Source organism: Dipodomys ordii, unplaced genomic scaffold (assembly GCF_000151885.1).
Source record: "Dipodomys ordii isolate 6190 unplaced genomic scaffold, Dord_2.0 Scaffold1, whole genome shotgun sequence".
Lineage (NCBI taxonomy): Eukaryota > Metazoa > Chordata > Mammalia > Rodentia > Heteromyidae > Dipodomys > Dipodomys ordii.
In genome coordinates this window covers 67,372,035-67,398,398 of record NW_012267217.1, presented here as the reverse complement: position 1 = coordinate 67,398,398, position 26,364 = coordinate 67,372,035, and the positions used below count along the sequence as shown (strand labels likewise).

The following is a 26,364-nucleotide window of genomic DNA, read 5'->3' as shown; positions in this document are numbered from 1 at the left end:
AGGTTTTCTTGGAGTCTCAGGAAGCTGGTGATTTGAGCTGCTGCTGTTAGACATCAACAGCCAGTGAAAGAAAGGTCAGCACACAGAAGACAAATGTGGGCAGGGCAGGACAGGACCACAAACAAGCGGTCAGACTGCTGTGCAGTACTTGTCCACACACCTAAGGTAGGCTCCACCACACTCCAACCCCAAACTGCACTCCTGTCAGGAAAGGCTGTCCCCCAGAGTTCAGTCACTGTTCTCTCACAAAGCATGAATATCAAAGCAGAAAGCCTGCATTTCAGTCTTGAACTGGTTTTTTTCCAAAGGCTTACATATTTCCTTTGATCATAAATTAGTGCCAGCTGAATTTATAAATCAAATTCTTCAAGTTTGACTCCAGCATTCCTTGAAAACTCACAAACCACAGCAGAGGAAAATATTTTAAAATATCATATGTATATTTCCCTCAAAGGTATTAAATAAGATTAGGATTTGTCTATTACAAGTGCAGTAATAATCATATGTGGAGGCCTTCAAACTGATCTTAAAATTTCAAAATGTTTTCAAAATTTTAAGAAATGGTCATCTGTCTTACAAACCTTCAGTCAGTATCAGAAAAGGATGTGTGTGGGGGGAGGGGAAGGGCAGAATTGCAAATCATAATACAAATGAAAAGATGTCTCTCTGCACACATTTGAAAATTAAAAATTCAAAAGCTTATGGTCTGTTCCATGCATAAACTAAATTGCACAATCCAAACACTTTTAGAAAAAATAGCTGATTATTTTAATGACATATATAAAAGAAAAATAAACTTTATCATACAATTTAGTAGACTATTCATACAAAATTTTACTCTCATACAATGTATATAATTTTTTGCAACACAAAAATTCTATTTATAAATTCCAATTCATAAAGGACATTTATCAGAAGAGTCTACACAGGGTTGTGGTAAAGTCATCCATAGAGTAGAGAAGAGATTTTCAATATAACTAAGGGCTGGCTAATAACAGCCGTTCTCCTCCCAAACAGATCCACAGAACTTCACATGCTCTTGTGGAGGGAGAAGCCTGCACATTTAAGAATGGCACATCCAAACTGCCCAGCTTTGGAAGCCCCGTCACCACCTTACTAAGGATTCATTCTGCAAATGCACTAACAAAACGCAACCAAGCCATCTGTGCTGATCTGCAAAGAAACAAAACTTTCTCAGGCAATTATCTTAACATGGCCCCAGTCCACAGAATAAAGATGAAATTCAGAAACACAAGGATTAGAACCTAGATCCACATGTCTCTCAGCAATGACACCCTTCATACAATAATGTAAAACCTGACAAGTATTTACAACAGTATTATATGTAAGTGAAAATTAGATGTTTCACTAAAAAATACCATTTAATAAAAAGTAAGTTACATAAAAAAATGAATCAGATCATCCTTTTAGCTCCTAAGTTCTGTGTCTCAGGTACACGCATCTGTGCAAAAGGAAGAGGACCAAAGCCACTGTCTTCTACAGAACCCCTCCAGGGGCTCTGTCAGGAGCTGTCTGGAGACAGAACAGGCAGCTGCTGAAGAAAGCGAGGATGTGCTTACATGTCAGATGCTGCCCATCGTCAGTTTGCCAATGACAAGTGCTAGAAAGGCAAGCGTATGATAACAGGGCCAATGAGGTAACTACATATACAAGTAGATACAATTATAAAGGAAGGAGGGGAGAAGAACCCTTAACAGTTCTTATGTTCCTCATGAGGGTACAGGCTGAAATTCACCCTTTTCAAATGGAAAATCAAAGTAAAATGTAATAATTCTTAGGTCATATTCTATTTATAAAGTACCTATCAGAAAGCACACAGCCATTCTTCGTTCTGTGCTGAGGTACAAAGTCCTTTCAGCAGACTGGAAACAAAGGGCTGCTATTTCCTTGCTGGGTGTACATCACTTACCTGCTGGCAAAGTCTGGTACAGAGCTAAACGGGCTGCAGCAGAAACACAGACAAGAGGTTGCAAAAACCAGACTCACAAAGGCATTTTGAAGAGCTATTTATAACTAGCAAGTATTCCAGCTGGAAAGAGGTAAGAAAACAGTTTTAATTCACTTAATATGCCTTCGTCTTGAAGCTCTGGACTTAGCTGGATGAGGCGTGGCACTGAGAACAGTCGGTTTTCTTAGCACACTGGGAGCTAGAGGTCTACCTTCCTACCCTCCTCTGCACTCCTACACAGGGGGATTTCTCCTTCACAAGCAAGTGTTCACCTTCGAGAGGTCAAATTGATGCTATAGACCATCTTCTGGATTTTCTCCTCATTCCTCAGGATGTTGGCCTTTACTGCACAGATCTTGTCCTGCTGGTCTTTAATCTGTTGCTCAAGCTCGGCCAGCTCGACCTTCAGGGGCTCCACGGCACAGTCTGTGATCCTGACAGGGAACAAAGATAGCTCTCATCAGTGTCCTGACAGCTCTACTCTTGTGTCTTATGAAATAAAATACCCAAAGATGAGAAAAGTACAGGACTGATTGCATCCCAAGAAAAACTATAAAATACGCATTTCTGCCATGCTGATGTAAAGGCCAAAGCACTCACACCTGACCACGGCTATTTTGTGTTCCTACTGTCCCTGCCACATCCCCGTGCTAATGCCAATGCTAATGCCAACACGAGGCCCATGCTTTCCAGGATGGGTTTCAAGTCCCGAAATTATGTGAGAAACAGAGTTCCTAAAATGCAGTTACAGGGTCCCCATGATACCAAGGACCTAGCCTGGACTGGGCCAGGGCTCCTGACCACCACCACAGGCTCAATGTGCAGTTGCTGAGCAACTCCTGGCTGCAAAGCTGTGACAGGTGACCTGTGGGCAAAGTGCTGGGCTAAATACTTAGGGCCACCATGGAATACACTTGGGAAAGCTAAAGTCAAGATGAACTGCTTCCTCAAGCCTCTGGAAGCCAGAACACAGAACACAGAAGAGTGGCAGGTCTAACTTTCAAAGCAATGAAGCAAAATCGGGCTTTGTAAGGCCGAAATGACTGCAACAATACTTTCAATGTAGTAAAAGCTAACCAGTTACCACAAGAGAACAAACCCCAAAGAATTCCTGGTGGTTTTCTTACTTACTTCATGTTGAATATTTTAAATTATACACTAAAATTTTGAAGAGACATTTTGAGAATAAGCTGGCTAATAAAAGAATCTCTATATAATGTAGCTTTTTATTATATAGACTTATAGATGGATGCACTGAGTTAAATCATTTTCTTGAAAAAAAAACCTTAATAGTTGATACAGTTACATGCTTCCTGGTTTACTAATTTTTAAACATAGGACAGCAAACCCTTCCCTAAAATAAACCTCATTTTTTAGTAGTTATTATAGTTTTCTTAAAATTGCAATTTTTAATGGGTTAACCAATTGTAATCAATCTTGGAGAATTATGATTAAAAAAAAAATTGAAAGCTGTGTACCAGAGGCTCATGTATGTAATCCTAGCTATTCAGGATGCTGAGATCTGAGGATCAAGGTTCAACGGCAGCCTAGGCAGGAAAGTCCATGAGACTTTTATCTCCAATTAACCAACAACAAAAAAAAATGGAAGTGGAGCTGTGGCTCAAGTGGTAGAGCGTTAGTCTTGAGCACAAAAGCTCAGGGACAGCACCCAGGCCCTGAGAACAAGCCCCAGGACCAACACACACACACACACACACACACACACACGCACACACGCACACACGCACGCACGCACGCACGCCGCACACACTACCTGGAAAACAACAATATCCAAACTGTAAGGTTTTTGGTTTTGTTTTGTTTTTTTGTGAGTCATGGGGCTTAAATTCTGGGCCTGGGAGCTATCCTCAGCTCTTCAGTTCAGGCTAGAGCTCTACCACTTGAACCACAGCACCACTTCCAGTTTTCTGAGTAGTTTATTGGAGATAAGAGTTTCTCATGGGCTGGGAAGGTGGCTCAGTGGTAGAGTGCATGTCTTGCATGCCAGAGGCCCTGGGTTCGATTCCTCAGCACCACATAAGCAAAAAGCCGGAAGTAGTGCTGTGGTTCAAGTGGTAGAGTGCTAGCCTTGAGCTGAAGAGCTGAGGGACAGTGCCCAGGTCCAGAGTTCAGGCCCCACGACTAGACCCCCCCCCCAAAAAATAGAGTTTCTCAGTATTCCTGCCCCAGCTGGCTTTGAACAGTGATCCTCAGATCTCAGCCTCCTGAGTAGCTAAGATGACAGGCATGAGTCACCAGCGCCTAGTGGTTTTTTGTATTTTTTAATGTTTAAGTTGAGTTTGTCTATGAGCAGAAACTCCCTTGTCTTTTCTGATTGCTATAAAGAAATCTTTGCTGTGTTAAATGAAGAAATACCAATTTTCCTTGAGGGAGGAGGTGACGCTTGAGAGGCAGTGATTTGGAGGGAGATTTCTCTGGACAGATTACAGCCCCTAATGTCCTCTAATCTGCCCACACACACCTCTGCTCCTTCTGCAATGTCCCCTTCTTCCACCTCGGCTCCATCTGCAGTGTCTCCATTTCCCACCCCTGCTCCTTCTGAAGCCCCACCCCTGCCCCAGCGGCTGCTCCTTCTCCAGGCCGCCCCCACCTCTGCTCCTTCTGTAGGGCCTCGGCATGCTGCTTGTTCTCGCTGCGCCACAGCTGCAGCTCATTCTGCATGGCATCCACGTCCTCCTGGATGTAGTCCATGATCTTGCCCAGGGGAAGGGCACTTTTGCATAGGGTCTGGATAGACATGCGCAGCTTCTCTATCTCCTTAGAAACAATGTCTTTCTCCTTCTTCCACGCAGATTCAAAGACAAGCGATTTCTCCTGCAGTTGGGAAAACCAGAAAGAGCGAGAAGCATCCTCAACTCTAAGGCAGGGAAGGCTTGCTAGGCACCCGGCTGCAGGGCCGGTCAGAAGGCATGGGATGGAGCCCAGCTGGCTAGTGACACAGAGAGAGCAACACCACCTGGCAGGGGAGGTGTGAGGTGCTCCGTGCCAGGGGAGCACACAAGGATGAGGGGCCAGTCCTGCATCTCTGTGTCCCAAATGACTCCTCCTCACTAAGGAAGGAAGAAAGTAATTGTCACAGGTGACTTGGCCTGAAGACTTGTGTGCGTGTGACTTGGCACACGCACGCACACACACACACACACACAGAGGCAGAGTAAGGTCTCTTCAAACTCTTCTTGCAGACATCTTTGCATTTCAAGCTTTGATGTGCATTGGTAAGCATCAATAAGCAAGTCAGCTTAGGAGACCTTTCCTGGAAAACGGATGCTCTTCAGAAACCCCTGGACCTCCCTGACCCAGAGTTTAGACTGGTTCTGGGGGCATTGCTGCTCCACTCACAGGAAAAGCTGCCATGAGTCAACTCAATATAATTGCCTGTATTGCTTCTAAAACTTGCTTCACAATGTAGGCTCGTGGGGGACTAGGTCTAGATCTGTTGTGGACCTTACAGGCTTTCCTAAGTATATGTTGCTGAAAATGGAATGAACTAATAACTTACCTATTAGGATCCTAGTTCCACCAATTACCAACTTGGGCAAGTATAAGGAAAGCCATAGCATAATGGTGGCATACAGAAAATATTTAAGTAAATAGTAAATGAGACTAGAAATAAAAGGTAAAATGAATTCACTCACGCCCTAATGAATGAGTTCAGTAAGACAACAGGATGGAAGACAAACATGAACATCAACTATGTTTCAACGTAAGAGAAATAATCAAGTATAAATCAAACAGAACACAGCCAGAAGTTGTATATGAAAGACTTCACTTGAAAGACTTCAGATGAAAGAAATTCAATGAGATGACCTATATAAATGGAAAGATGGCCTAAATAAATGGAAAGATAGCCTAAATAAATGGAAAGATATATCATCTTCATGGACAGGAAATTCAATATAGTAAAGATGTCAATTCTTCCCAAACGAATATACAAGTTAAGTTTAAGCAACTCCTACAATTCCAGCCAAATTTTCTGAATAGCTAAGATTATTCTAAGATTTATACAAAAGGCAAAAGAACCAAACTAGGCCTAATAAAGATAAGAGTGAGATCAGCCTACTCAGTTTCAAGCCTTTTTATATAGCTACCACAGAGACTAAGGAATATTTATAGATTGGTACAGAAGATAAGACCAGGAAATCCAAAAACAGACACCCATATAAATACTCCAAATAGTTTTTTGAAAGAAAGCATAGAAAGAAATTAAATAGCAGTGGAACTACTAGATATCCATAAGGGAAAAAAAGTATCTTGGACTAATATTACACTTTAACCCAAAATGGATTATGGATGCAAATAAAAAGATTTAAAACTATAAAACTTTTGAGAAAAAAAAAACATAAGGATAAAGGGAGCTAGAACTGGGTAAAGAGTTCTTAGACCACCAATACCATACCTCATAAAAGGAAATAATAATAAACTATTTTACCAACATCCAATATTTACGTATGGATATCTATATATCTAAATCTCCATATATCTACAACATATAAACGTTTAAAGTACCACAGCAAGTAAACAAACTAATCAGAAAACAGGTAATAAACAGACATTTCTGTTAGGAGAACTTGCAGATGGTCACCAAACACATCAAATATGATCCAAAGCATTAGCTACTAGGGAAATGCAAATCCAAGCCACCATGTGACCTTACTACATAGCTACCATTATGCTTCAAATAAAAATCGGGGACATCAACTTCTAGTGGAAAAACTGGTTCTGGTTCAGTTATAATTGCTGCTGGGGGGGGGGCGGAGAAAGTCAGTTTCTTTAAACAACAACAACTAAATGTGCACCTAGCAGTGTTGTGATGCTCATGTGTCCGATGCCTGATCAATGTTTGAGTGGTGGCTGCATTGTGAAGGCTCTGACTTATCAATGGGTTAAACCACTGATGCATTGACAGCGGAATGGACTGTTAGGTATTGGGTCCCCCTGGGAGATGCCTTGTAAGGGTACATCTTGTCTTTGGGCCTTCTTCTCTGTCTCTCTGCTACCCAGCCACCATGAGGTGAGAGCTCTGCACCACCCACCATCTCCAATGATGCTCTGCCTCACCACAGGCTTTGCTCATAGCACTGGAACCAGCTAACAATGGACTAAAGCCTCTGAGACCATGATCCCAAGACAAACTCCTCTCTTTAAGTAATTTTCCTCAGGCATTTTATTACAGTGAGGGAGAATGGGCAAATATACATACAAGCCATCAGTTATACTCTAGACATTGGCTCAAAGAGATGCAAAGTTATATTCACACAAAAATCCTATACACAATGTATACAGATAGTATTTTCAGTAGTCAAAGGCTAGAAACCACTCAGATGTCTTAACTGGATTAAATAAACTGTGTACATCTACCCCATGAAAAAGTAACCAGCAATGACTGAACTGTTGGGACCCACGACAACCTGGACAAATCTCAGCGAATTTTGCTAAGTAAAAATGTGAGACCTGAATGTCACAAGCTAGAGGCTCCCTTTCCTTAAACATGTTTGAAAAACCTAGAGAACAGATGGGTGGTGGCCAGGGCTTAGAGGAGGAAGAAAAGGACGATAAGGTTACAAAGTGCACTAGACAGATCTCTCTCTCTCTCAGAGCTCTCTCCCCTTTCCTCTCTCTTCTCCTTTCTTCTCCTCTCCCCTCTCCCCCCCCCCCATCATGGGGCTTGAACTAGGGCCTGGGCATTTTTGTGCTCAAGGCTAGTGCTCTACCACTTTGAACCACAGGTCCACTTCCAGTTTTTAGGTGGTTAATTGGAGATAAGAGTCTCATGGCCTTTCCTGCCCAGACTGGCTCCAAATCATGATCCTCAGATCTCAGCCTCCTGAGTAGCTAGGATTACAGGTGTGACCCATCAGCACTTGGCACAAGCCAGATCTTAACTGTACCAGGTCAACACAGTTGTTCTGATGGCAAACCACACTCTTATACAATGAGACCCAAGGGGAGGTGGGGACAGACCGCACAGTGTATCTCTAGTGCTTCTTCCAAATGCAGAAGAATCTATAGTTACCTCAAAATAAAATAACTGCTGCAACTAGGAGGCAAGAGCCACACAAATGCCTTTGAAGTAAAATGTCAGACAACTAGGAGGAATTCGATGCAGTAATAAACTACTTTCCAAGGAAGAAGACATACTGTCTTCATCATACACAAAGTGCTACTTCTCTCAATAATTTCTAGGAGAAGTGTGAAGTCCTACTGCAGCCATCCACAGTGATTACCAAGCAGCTCTGTGCACTGGCCTCATGCTCACGCAACATAAGACTGTGTGGCTATAACTGAGGGTGGGAAAATAAGATGCAAGGATGCCAAATGAAGTCTGGAGTTACAATGTGGACACCGATGTGAACGCAACCTGGCCGCACTCCTTCCTATTTCTGATGGCTAGTCAAACTCCTTCTCACTTCTGTATCACATAATCAGCAGAATTTGGAATGCTAGGCTGAAAGGTTTTAGCGTTAGGGTATTAAAATTGAAAATAGGACACACTTGGGCAGGATTATGCTATCAGGGAGACTTATTATTCTAAAAGACACTGGGACACACTGCTGGAAAGCATTACAAGTCTGGCAAGTGTCAAGCTCTGACTTAAATCAACAATCAGGGGGAGGTGGCTGACTCCACCAGGGACGATGCTGTAGACAGCCCACCTTGACGACAGGCTGATTCACACACAGCTCGTGCAGAAGCAGCAGCTACTCCCCAGATAAACACAACCTTGTTTTAAAGACTTAATACATCTAGTAAAATGTGAGAATCCACACCACACTTGCCACACAGGAATTCATTATATGAAATATTATGTTTTAGAAGCAGAGTATAAAACTGCTGAAAGTCTCCCATTATACAAAATACCACCTAAATAAGCCTGGCAGGCGGTGGCAAGCACGGAACAAGCAGTAAGGGTCTTGCAACTTAGGAACCTGGCGCCAGCCCCACCCTTTTACAACACCCCCTTCCTTGGAAGCTTGAGACTTGGCTGCTGCACCTCAGTTCCTCACAATAAAGTGGAAATAATAATATTTATCCTGCAGGTAAGACTCAGTGGGCTGACAATCAGATGAGTGCCTCACACACTTCAACAGATGTCACCTACTATGGTAAATGGATTTCCAAAAGCAAAGAAGGCCCAGCCCACGCACAGGAAACATGGCATTGAGCTGAACACTACAAAGAGCCTGGAGTACTTTGGTGCCTACTAAAAATCAGTTCATAGATACGGTCAACCCAACCTAGCAAGCTATTCTGCCCAGCTTTAACTGGATCAGTTATTTTATTAAAAGCAATTTACCAGCCAAATTCTAATGGCTCATACCAGTAATCCTAGCTACTCACGAGGCTGAGATCTGAGGATCACAGTTCAAAGCCTGGGCAGGGAAGTCCCTGAGACTCTTAGCTCCAAAACATTTCTCAAAAATAGCTGGATGGGGCTGGGAAGGTGGCTCAGTGGTAGAGCGCTTGCCTTGCATGCATGAGGCCCTGGGTTCGATTCCTCAGCACCACATAAGCAGAAAAAAAAAAAAAGCCGGAAGTGGCGCTGTGGCTCAAGTGGTAGAGTGCTAGCCTTGAGCTGAAGAGCTGAGGGACAGTGCCCAGGCCCAGAGCTCAGGCCCCATGACCGTACCAATAATAATAATAATAATAATAATGTTCTAGCTATAAGGCCCCTGGGTCTTGCCAGAGGCTCTGAGGAGCGGGACACAGCGCCACACAGGGCCGGGCGCCTGCCTCCTCAAGCTGGTGGCTGCCTACTGCCTGCTCTGCTGCTGCATCTGGCTGGAGAGCCACACTCTAGAAATGGAACAAAAGCATGACTGATCCACGGGGGACAGACAGAAGGTAGATAATAAATCAAAGAATTAAACAACATACTCTCCCACGCCCTCAGGATCTAGTTTCTATGTAGCCTGTGAAAAGTTCATTTCCTTCCTACACAGAGGAAGAAAAAGTTCAGATCACCAGAGTAATTACTATGAGTCATATTCATGCCCAAGTACTCTACAGCCAAATGTCCTGGTAAGCCACACGCTCGCTGCTAAGGGAGGCCGTGAGATCCCTTGACAGATAAATAAAGTAGCCCCTCAGTACAATTAATGCCCATATGAAAAGTACGTAAGACACAAACTAGGGAGTTGAACGAAATAAAGGGACCCTGGCAGCAATCACCTGGTCAGGAAGGTACTGCCAGCGCCCCAGAACCCTGCTGTGCCCCTTCCTGGCTCCCACCACAAGCCCTCCATGTGCTGGCGGCAGCAGGCCTGCTGCTTGACCTGGTGAATCACAGCCTGCCTCCTTTGCCAACGCTACCAGCCATGCCATATGGATTTTGTTTGCTGCACTGTGGACACTAACTCACTACAAGAACAAAATACCACAATTTTCTCATCTAGCCCACGGTATGAAAATTTGGATTTTTTTTTCATATACAGAATCTAACCTTGAATATCTGGCCTGAGTCCCAGTCCCCAGGGGTAGGTGTGCTGCAGGAAGGGCTGGGCACAGGTAAACGCTCCCAATTCCACCACAGAATGCCCAATGGCTTCGTCTAAATGGCTTAGCAATTTACATCAGATCTTTTCCATAAATGCATATTCTATGTCTATGTATGTCCTGTCTGCAATCTGACAACCAGGTCTTAACTACCGGACCATCAGTGAGCAGCACAACACAGAGGGAACTGCTGCCACGGGGACATTTCCAGGTGACAGAAAACTGCTCACTACAGCAACCGTGCAGACGGTGAGCTCACAGGACGCTGTGAGGAGCTGGGTAGGATGAGAGTAACTGCCCAGTCTCGGGTCACCCCAGGGTGGTGTCCTACATTTGTGACTCGCCATCAACATCATCTCAGATAAGACAGCTATGTGCCTCGGTTTCCTAACTGACTTAACAAGTGGGGATAACACCTGTTTAAGAGAACCACAGGACAATAAAGTAACACACACATACCCCCAGGAGATAGTAAAATGCTACCCTAAGATACAACCCAAACAGGGCTTCTGACCTCCTCCTTTTTCTCTAAAATCAGGAGGTACGCCTCCCATAAGGAAGGGGTTTTCTTTCCCAGAAGAAAAGTTCTCAACACTAGGGCTGAGAGAAACCTGAATAAATACTCCTCTTTCAAACTAACATTTATTTTCTTTTGTCCCCATACCTTATACTTGTCCAGAACTGCCTCTGTCTGTCTGTCTAAGTATGCAGGAATTAAGCCCTAACTGCTCCTTGGGGGTCTTCCATCCTTCCCATGTATATGCAAAAACATCAGGTGTTTTTCTACTATTCATCTGTCCTATGTGAATGTCAGTAGGAGAGGAAGATAGCTTTATTCATGTTATTTCTATCTATTAAATAAGAATATACATATGCAAAAACACATATGTTTGTGTGCTGTCTTTTTTTTTTTTTGCTAACAGTTAAAGTTTAGTTGACTTACTCAGTGAACAATTGCCATCATCACATGAGAAGGCTGCTAGCTCTTCTTTTTCAGGATCAACATTTGTCTTTTTGTTCTAGCTGGAACTTACAGAGTAAGGTGTAACTAATCCAGTCTTGCTTGCTCCTGAATCTCATGGACTTTCTCCAGCTAACCACTGCTGCCTGTGACCTACCCATCTCCACTGCTACTTGTGACCCACTGCTACTTGTGACCCACTACTTCCGATCCACTGCTACCCTACCTCTGGTCCACTGCTATCCTATGTTGCAGGCTCCTCTCCTCTCCCTCTCCTCCCATCTCCCCCTTTCTCTCCTTCCTTTCCCTTCTTTCCTCTTCCCTCCCCTCTCCCTTTGCCACTTTCTCCCTTTCTCTCTTCTCCTCTCCTCCCACCAAGTAAATGCTTCTCCAGCCATAGTTTACTACAAGATTTTAGTCATAATGGATTGTGATACAAGTCTTTTATGATCCATTATTTTTAAGAAGAAGTGCACCAACTGGTGGTTTTATGTGGGTCAATAATAGTTTCTTGCTTCAGAGCCAGGGAAGTACCAACATTTAAAGGAACCCACACAGGTGTAAACTTCTAGACAGAAATGGAAGCTCTTTCTGCATGTGGCAGCAAAAATAATAAAACTATACTGAAGACACAGTATTTTACATCATAGGGAAGGGAGCCTTTAATCCTATCATGCATTCCATTTCCCTACTATTACATTGTAAAAAATGGATGTCTTATAGAAAGCCAGTCAGCCCAGGCAAAAAAGTTAGCAAGACCTCCTACCCCCATGCAATAAAAGAAGCTAGGTGTTGTGGTACATGCTTCTAATCCCCGCTACATGGAAGTTCTAAGTAAGACGATCACACAGCCATGCTATGTCGGGCAAAAAGAGAGACTTTATCTCAGGGTTGAAGCTAAGTGGTACAGCACTTAGCTGTATTCAAACCCCAATACCACTGAATAAATAAGCTATTAGGTGCTTTACATGGCTGGCAGGCAGACCTTTCTCTTCTGCCTGGCTGCTGAGCTGTCAGCCAAGCAGCCTCTTCTTTAGCAGTTTGGCTTTTTCAACACTTTAAATCACTCTGAACAAACTGTGCCCCGACCAGCAGGACTGAACCCTCAGTGGAGACCTTGCTCCAGCCACCACCACTCCTGCAACTTGCAGGAGCACTGCAGGTCTCCACTTCTAGAAGGACAAGCCCCTTGTGTTCTCAGCCGTCCTGCCACTCTGCAGCGACTCCCACTTAGGCAAGAGGAAGAGAGCCTGCCAGGGACTCAGTCAGGGGCTTGTAGTTGAGCCTTGTGTAAGGCTGGCAGTTGGTGAAACTGGAAGCCATATGGCTATAATTGGTGGAGTTACAGTCTCTTTGAAAGATCAAGTTATAACAGAGGTGCCTGGATAGCATAACAAGTTTAACACAAAGAAACCAGATGCAAAAGAGACATTGTCCTTTGTCCCTCCCTGACCCCTTCTAGTTTCCTTAGCCTTCTCATGACCCTGGGAGATTTGCAGAAGGGACCTAATTAGGAATTAATAATAGAAGTGTTGTGGCACCTGACCAATCAAAAATGGGGCAACCAATCAGAGCACAGCCTGGGGCATAAGAACCCAATACCCAGCCATACAAGAAAGCAGGACGGAAGACACACATACGAGAACACATCTCAGACAGAGCGACCAGTAGCTTTTATGCAAGATACTCCTCATCAGAATAAAGTTCTTTGCATTCACTTCACTCACTGGCTTTCTCAGATAGCTGCAGCAGCTGGTAGTGGAGATATAACAACACTGGCAGGCAACACCCACCACTGAGATGCAACACTGAGCCAGCGCTGACTTCTACCAGGAGGCAACCTTAGTGATCTCTGCTGTCTGTGGAGGCAGACACCAAAGGGGCCGGGACACCAAAGGGGCCGTGTGAGCTCTGTCCACCACGAGCGAGCGACAGCAGAAAATCCCGTATTACCAGCATGCATAGTCTGTACACAGTCTGTACACGTACGCAGGGGGTACGCCACTCTTTCTTGCTGGTCTGAAAGACTTCTTCCTATATGCTATTCACACCCCAGCCCTGTGTTACAACAATGGTGTTTCCTTGCCTATTGGTAGGTTGTTTTTTTTTGTTTTGTTTTGTCAATTGTGGGTCTTGAACTCTGGGCCTGAGCGCTGTCCCTCAGCTCTTCAACTCAAGGCTAGCACTGTACTACTTGAGCCACAGCGCCACTTCCAGTTTTCTGGTGGTTAACTGGAGATAAGAGTCCCATGAACTTTCCTGCTCAGGCTGGTTTTGAACCACAATCCTCAGATCTGAGTCCTGAGTAGCTAGAATTATAGGTATGAGCCACCAGCGCCCAGCAATATTTGTGTGTGTTTTTTTAATCACAGGTAGAGTGGCCACACAAACAAGAGCACCTGGGGCTTTAGTCCAGATTCTTCCTACCTCTCCACCCCTCACCCCAGCAGCAGCAGCAGCAGCAGCAAGATAGTGGCTGAAAAGATCGCAACAGACTGAGAACAGAAACTGGATTGCTGAGAAGACAAAGCCAAGAGCTGCAAGCCCCGGCTGTAGAAGAATTCTTGAGAGAAACCAAGGCAGATAGCTACTGCACTGCAAGTCCTCAAAGCCCAGAGCAATAAGCCTCCGACCCAAGTCAGCTTTACGTCTCTAGCTTTGAACATCTGGAGTACCAATCCTCTACTTATGGACTATACCCTAAATGTCTGGTTTGAAAGCCCAGAGCTTGCCTTGACCGGAGCACCTAGAGCTGGAAGAGTCTGGCTTTTAAGCTGACACCTATGGCTCAGGAAACTGAGATCGAGGATCATAGTTCAGAGCCAGCTGTGTTAAGACAAAAATCCCAGGCGGGCAAATTCTCAAGACTTGAATCTCCAATTAAAACTAGTAAAAACCTAGAACTGGAGGTGTGGCGTGAGCTGTGGGAGCATGAGGCCTTCTGTTCCAGCCCCAATACTAGCATACATACACAGACAAACTCTGGATTTCAAAGCCTGGGTTACAATCCCACCCGATAACCCCCAGCACCCAAGAACTCAGGCTGCCAGCACTAAAAGGAGTTGCCACTTGCCTATTCCTCCATTTCCACGCAAGAGTGGGAAACTTTTTTTCTGCCAAGGGCCATTTGGATATTTGTAACATGATCTATGGGCCGTATAAAATGATCAGCACACACATTTATAGTCCATGGCCCAGATATTCCTCACCTCTAGAATAGAGTAAATGACCTTCCATGAGCCCTCTACCCACAGTCTGTGAGCACACACCCCTGTCCCTTCCTGGGGACAATTCCAGGGTCCTAGAGGCTTAGCCCTTTCCATGTATACTGACTCCTCTACAGACTTCTCTGTGCTTCTACAGAATCCATGATTTTTCACAGTCAATTTCCAATTGTTCTGGTTCCTATCAGCTGATTTACCTGTGCCTAAAACACTCACCATTTTACAGCATGGTCTGAATGCCAACATCCACCACACTGGGTGACTCAACTGGCAGCCACAGTGTGGAAAGAGTACTGATGGAGTCAGGATCGACATTAACTTGTCAGGCCACAAGTGACTAAAACCTAGCCATTAGGCATACATACTTAAATTCATTGGACAGCCATAATAAACAGATATTGACTTATTCAACTTGGAAATATCTGTGAGGATACAACTACATTTTTATACTCAAATTCTCTCAAGTCAAAAATGAGTATTCAAGTTTTTTTGCAGGTAACACTTTATTGCTATCATGAACTTGTCTACAAACAACTCATCTACTTTCTCACAAGTACCTTCATTAAGGTCACATAAAGCAGAATATTTTGAGGGCTCCAGACTTTTCTTTGGTCTAAATATATCTTTGGTCTATAATATACCCATAGTCTAAAGTGTTGTAAGTGGTATGCTTGGCATCTAATTTTTACAGGATAATGTAATGGTGATCATTTTAGACCCAAAACTTAAGACCTTCAGGCCTCACAGTTAAAGATATATTCAAAAGCTACGACTCAGGAAGATAAAACCATCACCTTATTTCCTTAAAAAGAAAAAACACTACCAATGTTGCCCTTTAGGAAAGTGTGGTTAACAAATACAGGGGGGTGAATTTGATCAAAGTACATTATGTGCATATATGGAAATATCACAATGTACAATTAATATATGCTAAAAAGTATTCTTTTTACTCTTCTCCCTCCCCTCTTGTCTTTTCCTGTGGTACTGGGAACTGAACACAAGACCCGGAAGCTCCACTTTCAGCAGAGGTAAGAGTCTCACAGACTTTCCAGTTCAGCCTGGTTTTGAACCGTGATCCTCAAACGCAGTCCCTTGCGTAGCTAGGATTAACTGGCTGTATAACTTAAACCAACAACTTCTCCTCTACCCTTCATGACTAAAATTGATTTCAATGAATCCCAAGTTAGCTAAATCTTTTCAGTGAGTAAATATAAAAAGCTTATGTCCTCTTTTATGTCCTTCACAGAAATTTCAATGAAAACAGTATTCTTATTTTAAAAATACTAGAACCACAAATTGGGTATAGAACAGTATTTTTCTAACAGGGTTAAGCATTTGTAATGAAATTGCGCCACCTACCCAGCAAAGTAATAATTAGAATCTATGCAGATCACTAAAAACGAGTTAAGAATAAAATTCCTCTCCTATAGGAGTTAGCTAAATAGTATTAGCTGTACACTATCTATGTCTGTGCTCATGGTAAGAACCTGGTATCCACCAAGAGGCATTTCACAATGTGACATGCTCATTTACACTCAAACAAATGCTTCGTTGCAACGGTCATCCATAATTTCTCTGGATATTTGTTGCATTACGTCCTCACTAAAACTTTGAGAAGTGAGGTAAAACACATGCTCAAGCCAAGGCACCACATACCCAGTTCTCACACGGAGGGGCGTGTGGCCTCTAGCACCCAGACTAGGACTCAGTTTACATGACCAAGAAAAGGGAGAAAAGAGCAAAGTCACAGAAACTTTAACAAAACAGCAAAAAGTCTACAGAAAGAAGTAGCCCAGAGGTCTTCAAAGTAAAGAATTTAAATGAAAAGAAAAAGTACTGGAATTCACAGACCATAAAAATAGACATAAAACAAAATACAGAAAGTGAGTAATGGTATTAAAAAAAAGATTTAAAAATAGGACTGCTTTAAATGAGCAATCTCTGAAATTTCTGACCACAACTCTAAAGTATCTTTACTTATAAAGTCTTGGAGAGCAAAAGTTTTTGTAAAAGAAAGAATACATATTAAAACTGCTCTTTTGGTTACTCTCAAAACCTTACTAATAAACCTGAGTCAAGAAAATGGTGGCAGGAGCTAACATCTTATACTAACCAAGTTTATATTTCCTCTTGAGAAGCAAGGATGTAAAGTCAGCATAATGAAGGAGATGCATAAAGCATCTATCTGATCCACATATTTATACTACAATGGGTGCTCAAGTCCATTAACACAGTAAGAAATAGCTTTTCTTCCAATTTAACTTCAAAGACAGGCTGGAGAAACGCCCAGATTACAACTATGTATTTCCTTTGCATTGAAACATACTCCCTCAAAAAAAAATTAATGTACAAAGACAAAAGGCATACCGCAATTTGAGGAAACACTATTTGCATCTTTGAATGGGGAATGAGAGAAGTGGCTACTGTGGTTGACAGACCACATGGCCGACACTCTTGGAAAACACACTCCTCCACGCGCCTCTGTGCATCCACAAAGGTGTGCTCCATCCTGGACCCCAAATACAGCTGCAACACAGACATGCTTCTGCAAGTGTGTGAAATATTGAATCACAAATGAAGCCACAAAGAAGTCTCAGTTCCAAATTATTGATAATTATTACAGCAAATATCACCAATTTGAAAAAAAAAGTTTTTTACACATGAAAGCTAAAAACAGCCCTCTAAAGCCCATGTTAAGGAAAAAAATCACCAAGGGATATATTAAAACTCACACCCAAAGGAATTAAAACAAAGACTTTGTTTTTGTTGGTGGTGGTGGTCGTGGGGCCTGAACTCTGGGTCTGGGCGCTGTCCCTCACCTCTTCAGCTCAAGGCAAGCCCACTACCTACTTGAGCCACAGCACCATTTTCAGTTTTCTAGTGGTTTATTGGAGTCACAGTCTTTTCTGCCCTGCTGGCTTTGATCCTAAGATCTCAGCCTCCTGAGTAGCTAGGATTACAGATGTGAGCCACCGGTGCCCAGCTAACAAAGACATTTTTTAAAACAAAAATATCTACAAAACAGAAAGCAGATTCTTTGCGAGAGGGTCTCTTTTTTTCCAAGTCTCATCAAGGAATATAATGACACAATATTATTGGAAGAAAAGGAAAACTGTGCTTACAGACAGAGTATTTTTGAAATCCTAAGTTCTACTTAAACATCATTATGACAGGAAAATGTGAATGAAATGAACAGCTGTGGAAGAGATAGCTAGTGACCTCATTTCTGATTCTGCCTTTGGCAAAGCTTCCTGACACTGTGTGCACACCACATCTCAGAGATGGTTTGGTGGTTCCAGAACACCTTGGCTTCAGCCAGGCAGGGAACCAATTCCACTTATCCATGTTCATTTGCTCGCTCCCTCCCTCCTTCAATCCTTAGTATAGCGTCTTGTGTTTGTTAGACATGCCCTTTACCACTGAGCCACAACTCCAACTCTTTTTTACACAGGTTATTTTCAAGATAAGGTCTCACTTCCTAACTGGATGTGTGTTTAGATACTGATCCTCCTATTTTAGGCTTTCCATAGTAGCTAGGAGGACAGGCATGTGCCACTGCACCCAATTATCAGTTAAGAAGGATTGTAGACTTTTCTGCCTAGGATGGCCTTGAATCACAATCCTACCTCAGCCTCCTCCTAGGCAGCTAGGAACACAGGCCTGAAACACCAGCACGGGCTCTGCTTCTTCTTGGTAATTCATATTAATCACAGAAAGGGGTTTCATTATAAAACAACAAACCATTTATGTGTACACACAGATTATACCTGGATTGTATTTACCCCTCTGTTACTCCTTCCCTTCTTTACACTTCTACTGGGTCCTGTATTCTATTTTCACTCATCCATCACCTGTTATTCTCTTGCAGTGGTCCTACTGCCCAAGTCCTGTTCTTACATCCATGTCACTTTTTTAGGTCTAAGAGAAAATATGTAATGTTTGCCTTTGAGTCTGACTTATTCCACTTGACATGATAATCTCCAGTTTCATCTGTTTTCCTGCAAACCACCAGTTTACAGCTGAATAATATTTTCTGTGTATGTCTTCTTTTTAACCCATTCACCAGTTGATTCTATAGCTACTGTGAAAAGTGGTACGGTAAACATGGTGTCCAGCTGTCTCTATTGTATGCTGAGTTACATTCCTTCAACTATAGAGCCAGGAGTGGTACAGCAGGATTATATGTAAGTTCTACTTTCACTGTTTTTGAGGCACTTCCATACTGACCACTGTTCTCCTGTATCATCAGCAACATTGTTGCTGCTTGTTTTCTTGATGATTTTCATTCTGACTGGGGGGTGGGAGGAGATGGACGCCCAGTGTCATTTGCATATCCTTTATGGCCAGGAATGTTGAACATTTTTTCACATATTCGTTGGCCATTTTACTTCTATGTGCTTTTTATTTGTGCTTGTACCATGCTGTTTTTGTTACTGTGGCTCTGTAGTATAATTTGAAGTCAGGTGTTATGATACTTCCAGTGTGGCACGTTTTACACAGGATTGCTTTGGCTACTGGGGGCCTTTTTTGTCTCCATAAATTTTAGGATGGCTTTTAAAAAAAATTTCTGTGCAAAACAATATTGAAATTCTGGTGAGGAATGCACTGAATCTATAGGCTGCATTGACACTATAGACATTTCCACAAAATTATTCTGCTGATTCATCATTATCCAGTGTCTTCTTCAATTTCCTCCGTGTTTTGTAGATTTTTTCACTGTAGAAGTCTTTTACCTTCTGTGTTATTTTCCTGGGTATTTATTTTCTGAGGCTATATTGACATAAATTTTCCTGATTTTTTTCCTCAGCCTATCCATTACTGGTATAGAGAAAAATAACTGAGTTTTGTGTGTTGACTGTGTATCCTGGTTAACCAGATCTAAGAGATTTCTGGTGGTATCTCTAAAGTCTTTTAAATATAGGCTCATGAGGTTGAGGCTGGCACAGGCTACATGACAAAATGCTCTCTCAAAAAAAAAAAAAGAAGCAAAATTATTCTGATTTAAATTAAAATAACAGAATTTGTGTGTGTGTGTGTGCCATTCCTGGTGCTTGAACTCAGTGGAGTGCTGTTCTTGAGCATTTGTGCTCTAGGCTAGCAGTCTACCACTTAAGCCACAGCTCTGCTTCTGGTTTTCTTAGTGCTTAATTAGAGGTAAGAATTTCACAAATTTCCCTGCCTTGGCTGGCTTCTAACTACAATCCTCAGATCTCAGCCTCCTGTGTAGCTAGGATTACAGGCGTTAGTAACCGGCACCTGGCAACAACAGGATTTTTTTTGGGGGGGGGGTCCGGTCATGGGGCCTGAACTCAGGGCCTGGGCACTGTCCCTCAGCTCTTCAGCTCAAGGCTAGCACTCTACCCCTTGAGCCACAGCGCTACTGCCGGCTTTTTTCTTTTTTCTTATGTGGTGCTGGGGAATGGAACCCAGGGCCTCATGCATGCAAGGCAAGCACTCTACCACTGAGCCACCTTCCCAGCCCCAACAACAGGATTTTTAATGGAACCCACAAACTGATCCTGAATTTTCCATATAGCCTAATGGTTTAATAATAACTAAGACAAGCAGAGTGGGAGAAGAGTGAGGGACAATTAGAAAATCTTTTCCAGGTCTATATAAAGGCATAGTACTTGTAGCAAGGAGGGGAACACATTAGAGAGCCCAGGAATATATCCAAGCAGAAAGGAAGCCTGGATTCAGCATCAGGGCAACATTACAAAGTGCAAGTGGGGGTTGGAGGGGCTCTACCATACAGCATAAAATAAGAATTCCAGACTGATTAGAGACCTATGCATAAAAAGATCACTTCGATTATTGGTAATGACTTTGAGCACCTTTATAACCAGAACAGAACAGAGTATAAGGAAAAACACTGATGAAATTCCATATTAAAACAGAAAAAATTTTAAATGTGAAAATTTTAACACAAAAAGACAAGTCAAGACAAGTAACAAGCTGAGAAGTACTTACAGCATATGCAACACAGGGATTAGAACCCATGATATATATTACATATATAATAATAGACTTGGTGATATAATATATACATTATATTTTTCATTATACACAACCAATACCTAAAGGCAAACAACACACACACACACACACACACACACACACACACAATGGGCAAAGAGTGAATAAACCATAAGAGCTCTGAAAACAAAAAGATTTTCATGGCATCAAAGCTCACTGAGGTCACTTTTGGCACTCTTTCCACCTGCTGAGTGTATCCTAATCCTTCCGGTGTGGCACTCACACCTTTGCCTCTGACCTTTCTGGGGCTTATGGCAGAGATACCTGCACCATAGCACATGTTTAAGTCAGGAGTGTTACACCAAGGATCCTGTTTGTATCTATATCCCAGGGCTGATGTTAGGATGGAGGTAATAAACCCAAAACACTTAGTACAGAAAGCAAGCGGTAATTCAAGTTGTTAGTGAGTTAACTAGCCACTTAGGAGTCTGAGAATGGGAGTCTCAACCAGGAGAAAGTTCAGAGACTGCTTCTCAACTAGTAGCTGGGTGTGATTGGTACACAACTGTCATCTTAACTTTGTGGTAGGCTGAGATGGAGAGAGTTGTGGTTCCAGGCTAGCCTGGGCAAGAAAGTCCATGAGATTGTTTCAGTAGAAGAAATATGGGTGTGCTGGCACATGCCTATCATACCAGCTACAATAGGGAGTCTAAAACAGGCAGATGTGATTCAGGTGCCAACTGGTATCTCAAAAAAATAACCAGTGCAGGAAAGGCCTAGCTCAGTACTGTGGGGAAAAAAAAAATCAAACCTCAAAACAGAATCTTAGAACCATCATTTTGGCAAAATAATTTTAAGTATGATAACTCAACATATGTTATAATACTTAGATACCATATGCAATAATAAATGAAGTTAGAACCATGTTCAATACAAAAGTTAACTTAAGGTTAGAAAAAAGAATACTTGCAAATTAGAGCTAGACATTGGTGGCTCGTGCTGGTCATCCTAGCTGGTCAGGAGGCTGAGATCTGAGAATCACGATTCAGAGCAAGCCTGGGCAAGAAAGACTATGAGACTCTTATCTCCAATTAACCACCAGAAACCAGAGTGGCAGAGTGTAGCCTTGAGCAAAACAAGCTCAGGGATACAACCCAGTCCCTGAGTTCAAGCCCCACAACCAACAACAACAAAAAAGAATACTTGCATATCATACCTGCTAATGGACTTATAATCTGAATTTTAAAAGAACTCCTAACCTAATTAAAAACTAGGAAAAAAATAGGTACTGTGCCAAAGAAGAAACAAGGATGTCAAATGATGTTCACTAGCCACTGAGAAAGGCAGGCCCCGCCCTGCCACATAAGGCTGTGGAGTGACTGGTATGCATTTGTAGCTGGTAGGCTGTAGAGTGGTGCACTGTGCCACCCTTTTGAAGAACAGCTTGCCAGCAGCTTACAAAGCTCAACAGACACTGAGCACACAACTCAGCAGGTATTACACAAGACGACAAAGACACTCATCTGCACAAAAACTAGTACACCAATACTCACAGCAGCCATGTTTGTCACAGCTTAACCAAATGCTCACCAACTGAGAAACACACACATGGATAAACACACAGTAGAATACTCACTACCCAGACAACATGGATGGATGCAAAAATAACTGTGACAAATAAAAGAGGCCAGGCTCCTTCCCCCAAACGGTGAACACTACACTGTGATTCAATTCACACTCAATTGCAGCACAGTCTCAAGAAGCACAGAGCATAGGGGTGGGGTATCATGGAGGTGGAATGTGGGATTAGCAGGGTACAGAGCCTTCTGAAGGTGGTGAGTGTATTCTCTGCCCTCACTGTGATTGGCATAGAGTTGTGGGGAGACAGATGCGTCTCCTCCTGGGAATCTACAGCTGTGGCCTCCTGAGGCCTGGCAGGTCCTGTCCTGTCTTTGTGGATAAAATGTTATTGAACACATGTAGAGAGGTCAGCTTGCACTGCTCTCACAAACCAGCTGGGCTGAGTCTCGGCAATAGCGACCACATGGTTCAAAGCCTGCAATACAGATTATCAGGCCCCTGAAGAAAATTTTCGCTGATTCCTGCTCAGAGACACAGATTCTTGCACAGCAGGAGACATGGAAATGGGGAGTAAGGGGTGGAATCAAACACAAAGATAGAATTATCTTCCTAAAATAATTTAAGTATGATACTTCAACAAGTAATGTGTGACATTATTTGTTGGAGGAGCCCAGGGAAGCCCTATTGTAACAATAAATGGCTCAAGGAACTAAATGTTCATCAGGGAAGGGAATAATAATGAAATACAAATCTTCAATTAAAATGAATACACTTGGGGCTGGGAAGGTGGCTCAGTGGTAGAGCGCTTGCCTTGCATACCTGAGGCCCTGGGTCCGATGCCTCAGCACCACATGAGCAAAAAAGAAAAAAGCCAGAAGTAGTGCTATGGCTCAAGTGGTAGAGTACTAGCCTTGAGCTGAAGAGCTGAGGGACAGTGCCCAGGCCCAGAGTTCAGGCCCCACAACCGGACCCCAAAAAAATAAAAAATAAAATAAAATGAATACACTTGATACACAGGTATCAGAACAAAGAGAGCCTCAGACATGTTTCCTGAGGAAGGCAGCTTGCTTAACATGTCAACAACATAATACTATGTCCATGTACAAGGAGGGACATACCAAACTCATGCAGTGGCTTCTTTCAGGGGAACAGGACTGAACAGGGGCAAAAAACACTGTGATTTTTCCTGTATATTTTTATTTCTTTATCTTAAAAATACCGAAATAGAAAATGTTTGACCAGTAAGGTAAACTTAAGTCTCATGTTTATGGATGTCTTCATAAAACTTCAGAGACTTGTTTACCCAATGGTAGCACACCCGAGGTGTGAAACCTTCTGAAGTGACAAACAGTCACCAAAAACATTTTCTCCTTCCATCTTCTGGAGTGAAAAGATCTGCCAATGTGAAAGGTGCTCTTCAGAGACGGCTGGAGACACAGTCCCAGTATTCTCTGTATGAAAAACAGAGCTGTAAAATGTAAACCAACAGGAGTTTCGAAAGTACCCTCATAGAAGGTACATCCCCAGGACAATGCTTGTGCATATGAAAACGACTAGTGAAATTCCACAACAGGACATGGATCTCAGAGAGCGTTTCTCCTTCAGAAGAATAAAAACTCCTTGGCTGGCAGCAAAGCTTCAGAGACCAACTTCTTTGTCTACTTATTATGGGTAAAAGGTTTCCTCTAATGTTAAATTTCAACCTTACAGTTCTTGTGCGCTAGTGAAGGTCCTATCTTTGTGACAGGCCAGTACATTTTAAGCAGAATTATCTAAAATGAACAATTATTAATTCAGCTGGGGAAAAATAGGTGTGTGCATACACCCTGACATATAAACATTTTTTTGAATTAATGACTGATAAAGCTAATGTCCAAGAACGTTTTTCTGTTAAAAAAAATTCTTTGCTGGTCCCCGGTAGCTCACATCTGTAATCCTAGCTACTCAGGAAGCTGAGATCTGAGGATTACAGTTCAAAGACAGCCTGGGAAGGAAAATCTGTGATACTCATCTCCAATAAACCACCAGAAAACCAGAAGTGGCACTGTGGCTCAAGTGGTAGAGCGCTCACCTTGAGCTGAAGAGCTCAAGGACAGCACCAAGGGCCAGAGTTCAAGCCTCAGGACCAACAACAATAAAAAAAAATATTTTACTTTTTTTTTTTGCCAGTCCTGGGGCTTGAACCCAAGGCCTGGTACTGTTCCTAGGCTTCTTTTGCTCAAGGTTAGCACTTTAGCACCTGAACCACAGCACCACATCTGGCCTTTTCTGTTTATGTAGTACTAAGGACCTGAACCCAGGTCTTGTTGCAGGCTAGGCAAGCTCTCTACCAAAAAGCCACATTCTTTTAAAATTCTTCCTGATTCCAGCAGCTCTAAGAGAAACCTAACTGTGGCATAAAGGACAATGACGGATGGGAAGCACGGGCCCACCAAAACTACCATGCACACAGCCATCAGAAGACCAGGCATGAACAAAACACATGCGTAGGTGCCAGCCTGTAAGGTTCCTGCTATCACTCTGCAAGCAGGGCATGGAGGAGGGGAGAGGCCATGAGGACAAACACAACTGGACTCCCTGGTCAAGCTGCTGCTCCACAGAACGGGTTGAATGCCAATTCACGCAGAAGAACTTCCTGATCAGAGAAACACTAGGAAGCCTAACATCTGACTGAAAGACAGCTCTCACTTTTAAAAGGGCATGTGTGAGAGAGACTGCAAAACACCAGTGTACACACAATTGTTCCATACCTTCTCTCCAGACTTGCACGCCTGCTGCAATTTCTCATAATCTTTCTTGGTCTCCAGAATTTTTTTCACAAGGCCACCTGTTAAAAATCAGTGGTTTCATGTTAAAGCTTATTGTCTGCCTCAATGAAGCTATTTTAAATAGGTAGGAGGATGGGAGAAATACTAAATTCTTTTCTTTTTCTATATTGAAAATAGTTCATAATCTTTTTTTGAGAAACACAGTCCACACATTGGGATAATACAACAGCTGGCAGTGAAAATTAACTACAAAATTTCCAAATATTTCAAGGAAACAATTCTGAGTTAAAAGAGCAATGCTGGAGGTTTCATAATTCCAGACTTCAAATTATACTCTAGAACCACAAGAACAAAAACAGCTAGGTACTGGCACAAAAACAGATCCAAAGATCAATGGAATAGAACACCCAGGAATACAGCTCCACAGGTATATACATCTAATTTTCAGCAAAGGAGCTAAAAAATACACATGTGACAAAAGACAGCCTCTTCAACAAATGGTGCTAAGACACTGATCAACTTGCAGGAGATGAAACTTGACCTCTATCTCTCACCCTGTGCAAAAACCAACTCCAAAAAAATCAATGTGAGATCTGAAACTTTAAATCTATCTACTAAGGGAAAGTGCTAAAAGTTACAGGCATGGGTATTATTTTCTGAATAGGATTCCAACTGCCCAGAAAACAAGAACAAGAACTAACAAATTGAACTACATGTCATATTAAGAAGTTTCTGCATAGGAAAAGAAATACCAGAACCAAAGGACAATTTATGAAATGGGAGAAAATCATCACCAGCTAGTCAACAGATAAAAGATTAATATAAAGAACACACGAAGGAGCCAGACACTAGTGGCTCACGCCTGTAGTCCTAGCTACTCAGGAGGCTGAAAACAGGATCATGGCTCGAAGCCAGCCCAGGCAGAAAAGTCTGTGAGACTTTTCTCCAATAAATGACTCAGGAAAAGCCAGAAGTGGTGCTGTGGCTCAAGTGGTAGAACACTAAACCTTGAGCACAAAGAGGCTAAGGGACAGTGCCCAGGTCCTAGATTCAAGCCCTTGGGCCAAGAAGAAGAAGGAGGAGGAGAAGGAGGAGAAGAAGGAGGAGAAGGAGGAGGAGAAGAGGAAGAAGGAGGAGGAGGAGGAGGAGGAGGAGGAGGAGGGGAAGGGGAAGGGGAAGGGGAAGGGGAAGGAGAAGGGGAAGAGGAAGAAGAGGAAGAGGAAGAAGAGGAAGAGGAAGAGGAAGAAGAAGAAGAGGAAGAGGAAGAAGAAGAAGAAGAAGAAGAGGAAGGAGAAGGAGGAAGAAGAGGAAGAGGAAGAAGAAGAAGAAGAAGAAGAAAGAGGAGGAGGAGGAGGAGGAGGAGGAGGAGGA

The 26,364-nt window shown here is 42.8% G+C and overlaps 1 protein-coding gene across 6 annotated transcripts in view; it reads right to left on the bottom strand.

Annotated features, from left to right (window-relative positions):
• Positions 1-753: 753 nt before the first annotated feature.
• Traf3ip1 (TNF receptor-associated factor 3 interacting protein 1) overlaps positions 754-26,364 on the bottom strand; it is a 58,156-nt gene continuing 32,545 nt past the window's right edge. For all 6 annotated transcript variants that reach the window (XM_013010771.1, XM_013010754.1, XM_013010763.1 and 3 more), the window contains 3 exons: positions 24,976-25,052; positions 4,581-4,804; positions 754-2,403 (listed from right to left, as the gene is read on the bottom strand). In XM_013010771.1, coding sequence (XP_012866225.1) covers positions 2,238-2,403; positions 4,581-4,804; positions 24,976-25,052 — 467 coding nt within the window. In that variant the 3' untranslated portion in view covers positions 754-2,237. The remainder of the gene's footprint in view (positions 2,404-4,580; positions 4,805-24,975; positions 25,053-26,364) is intronic.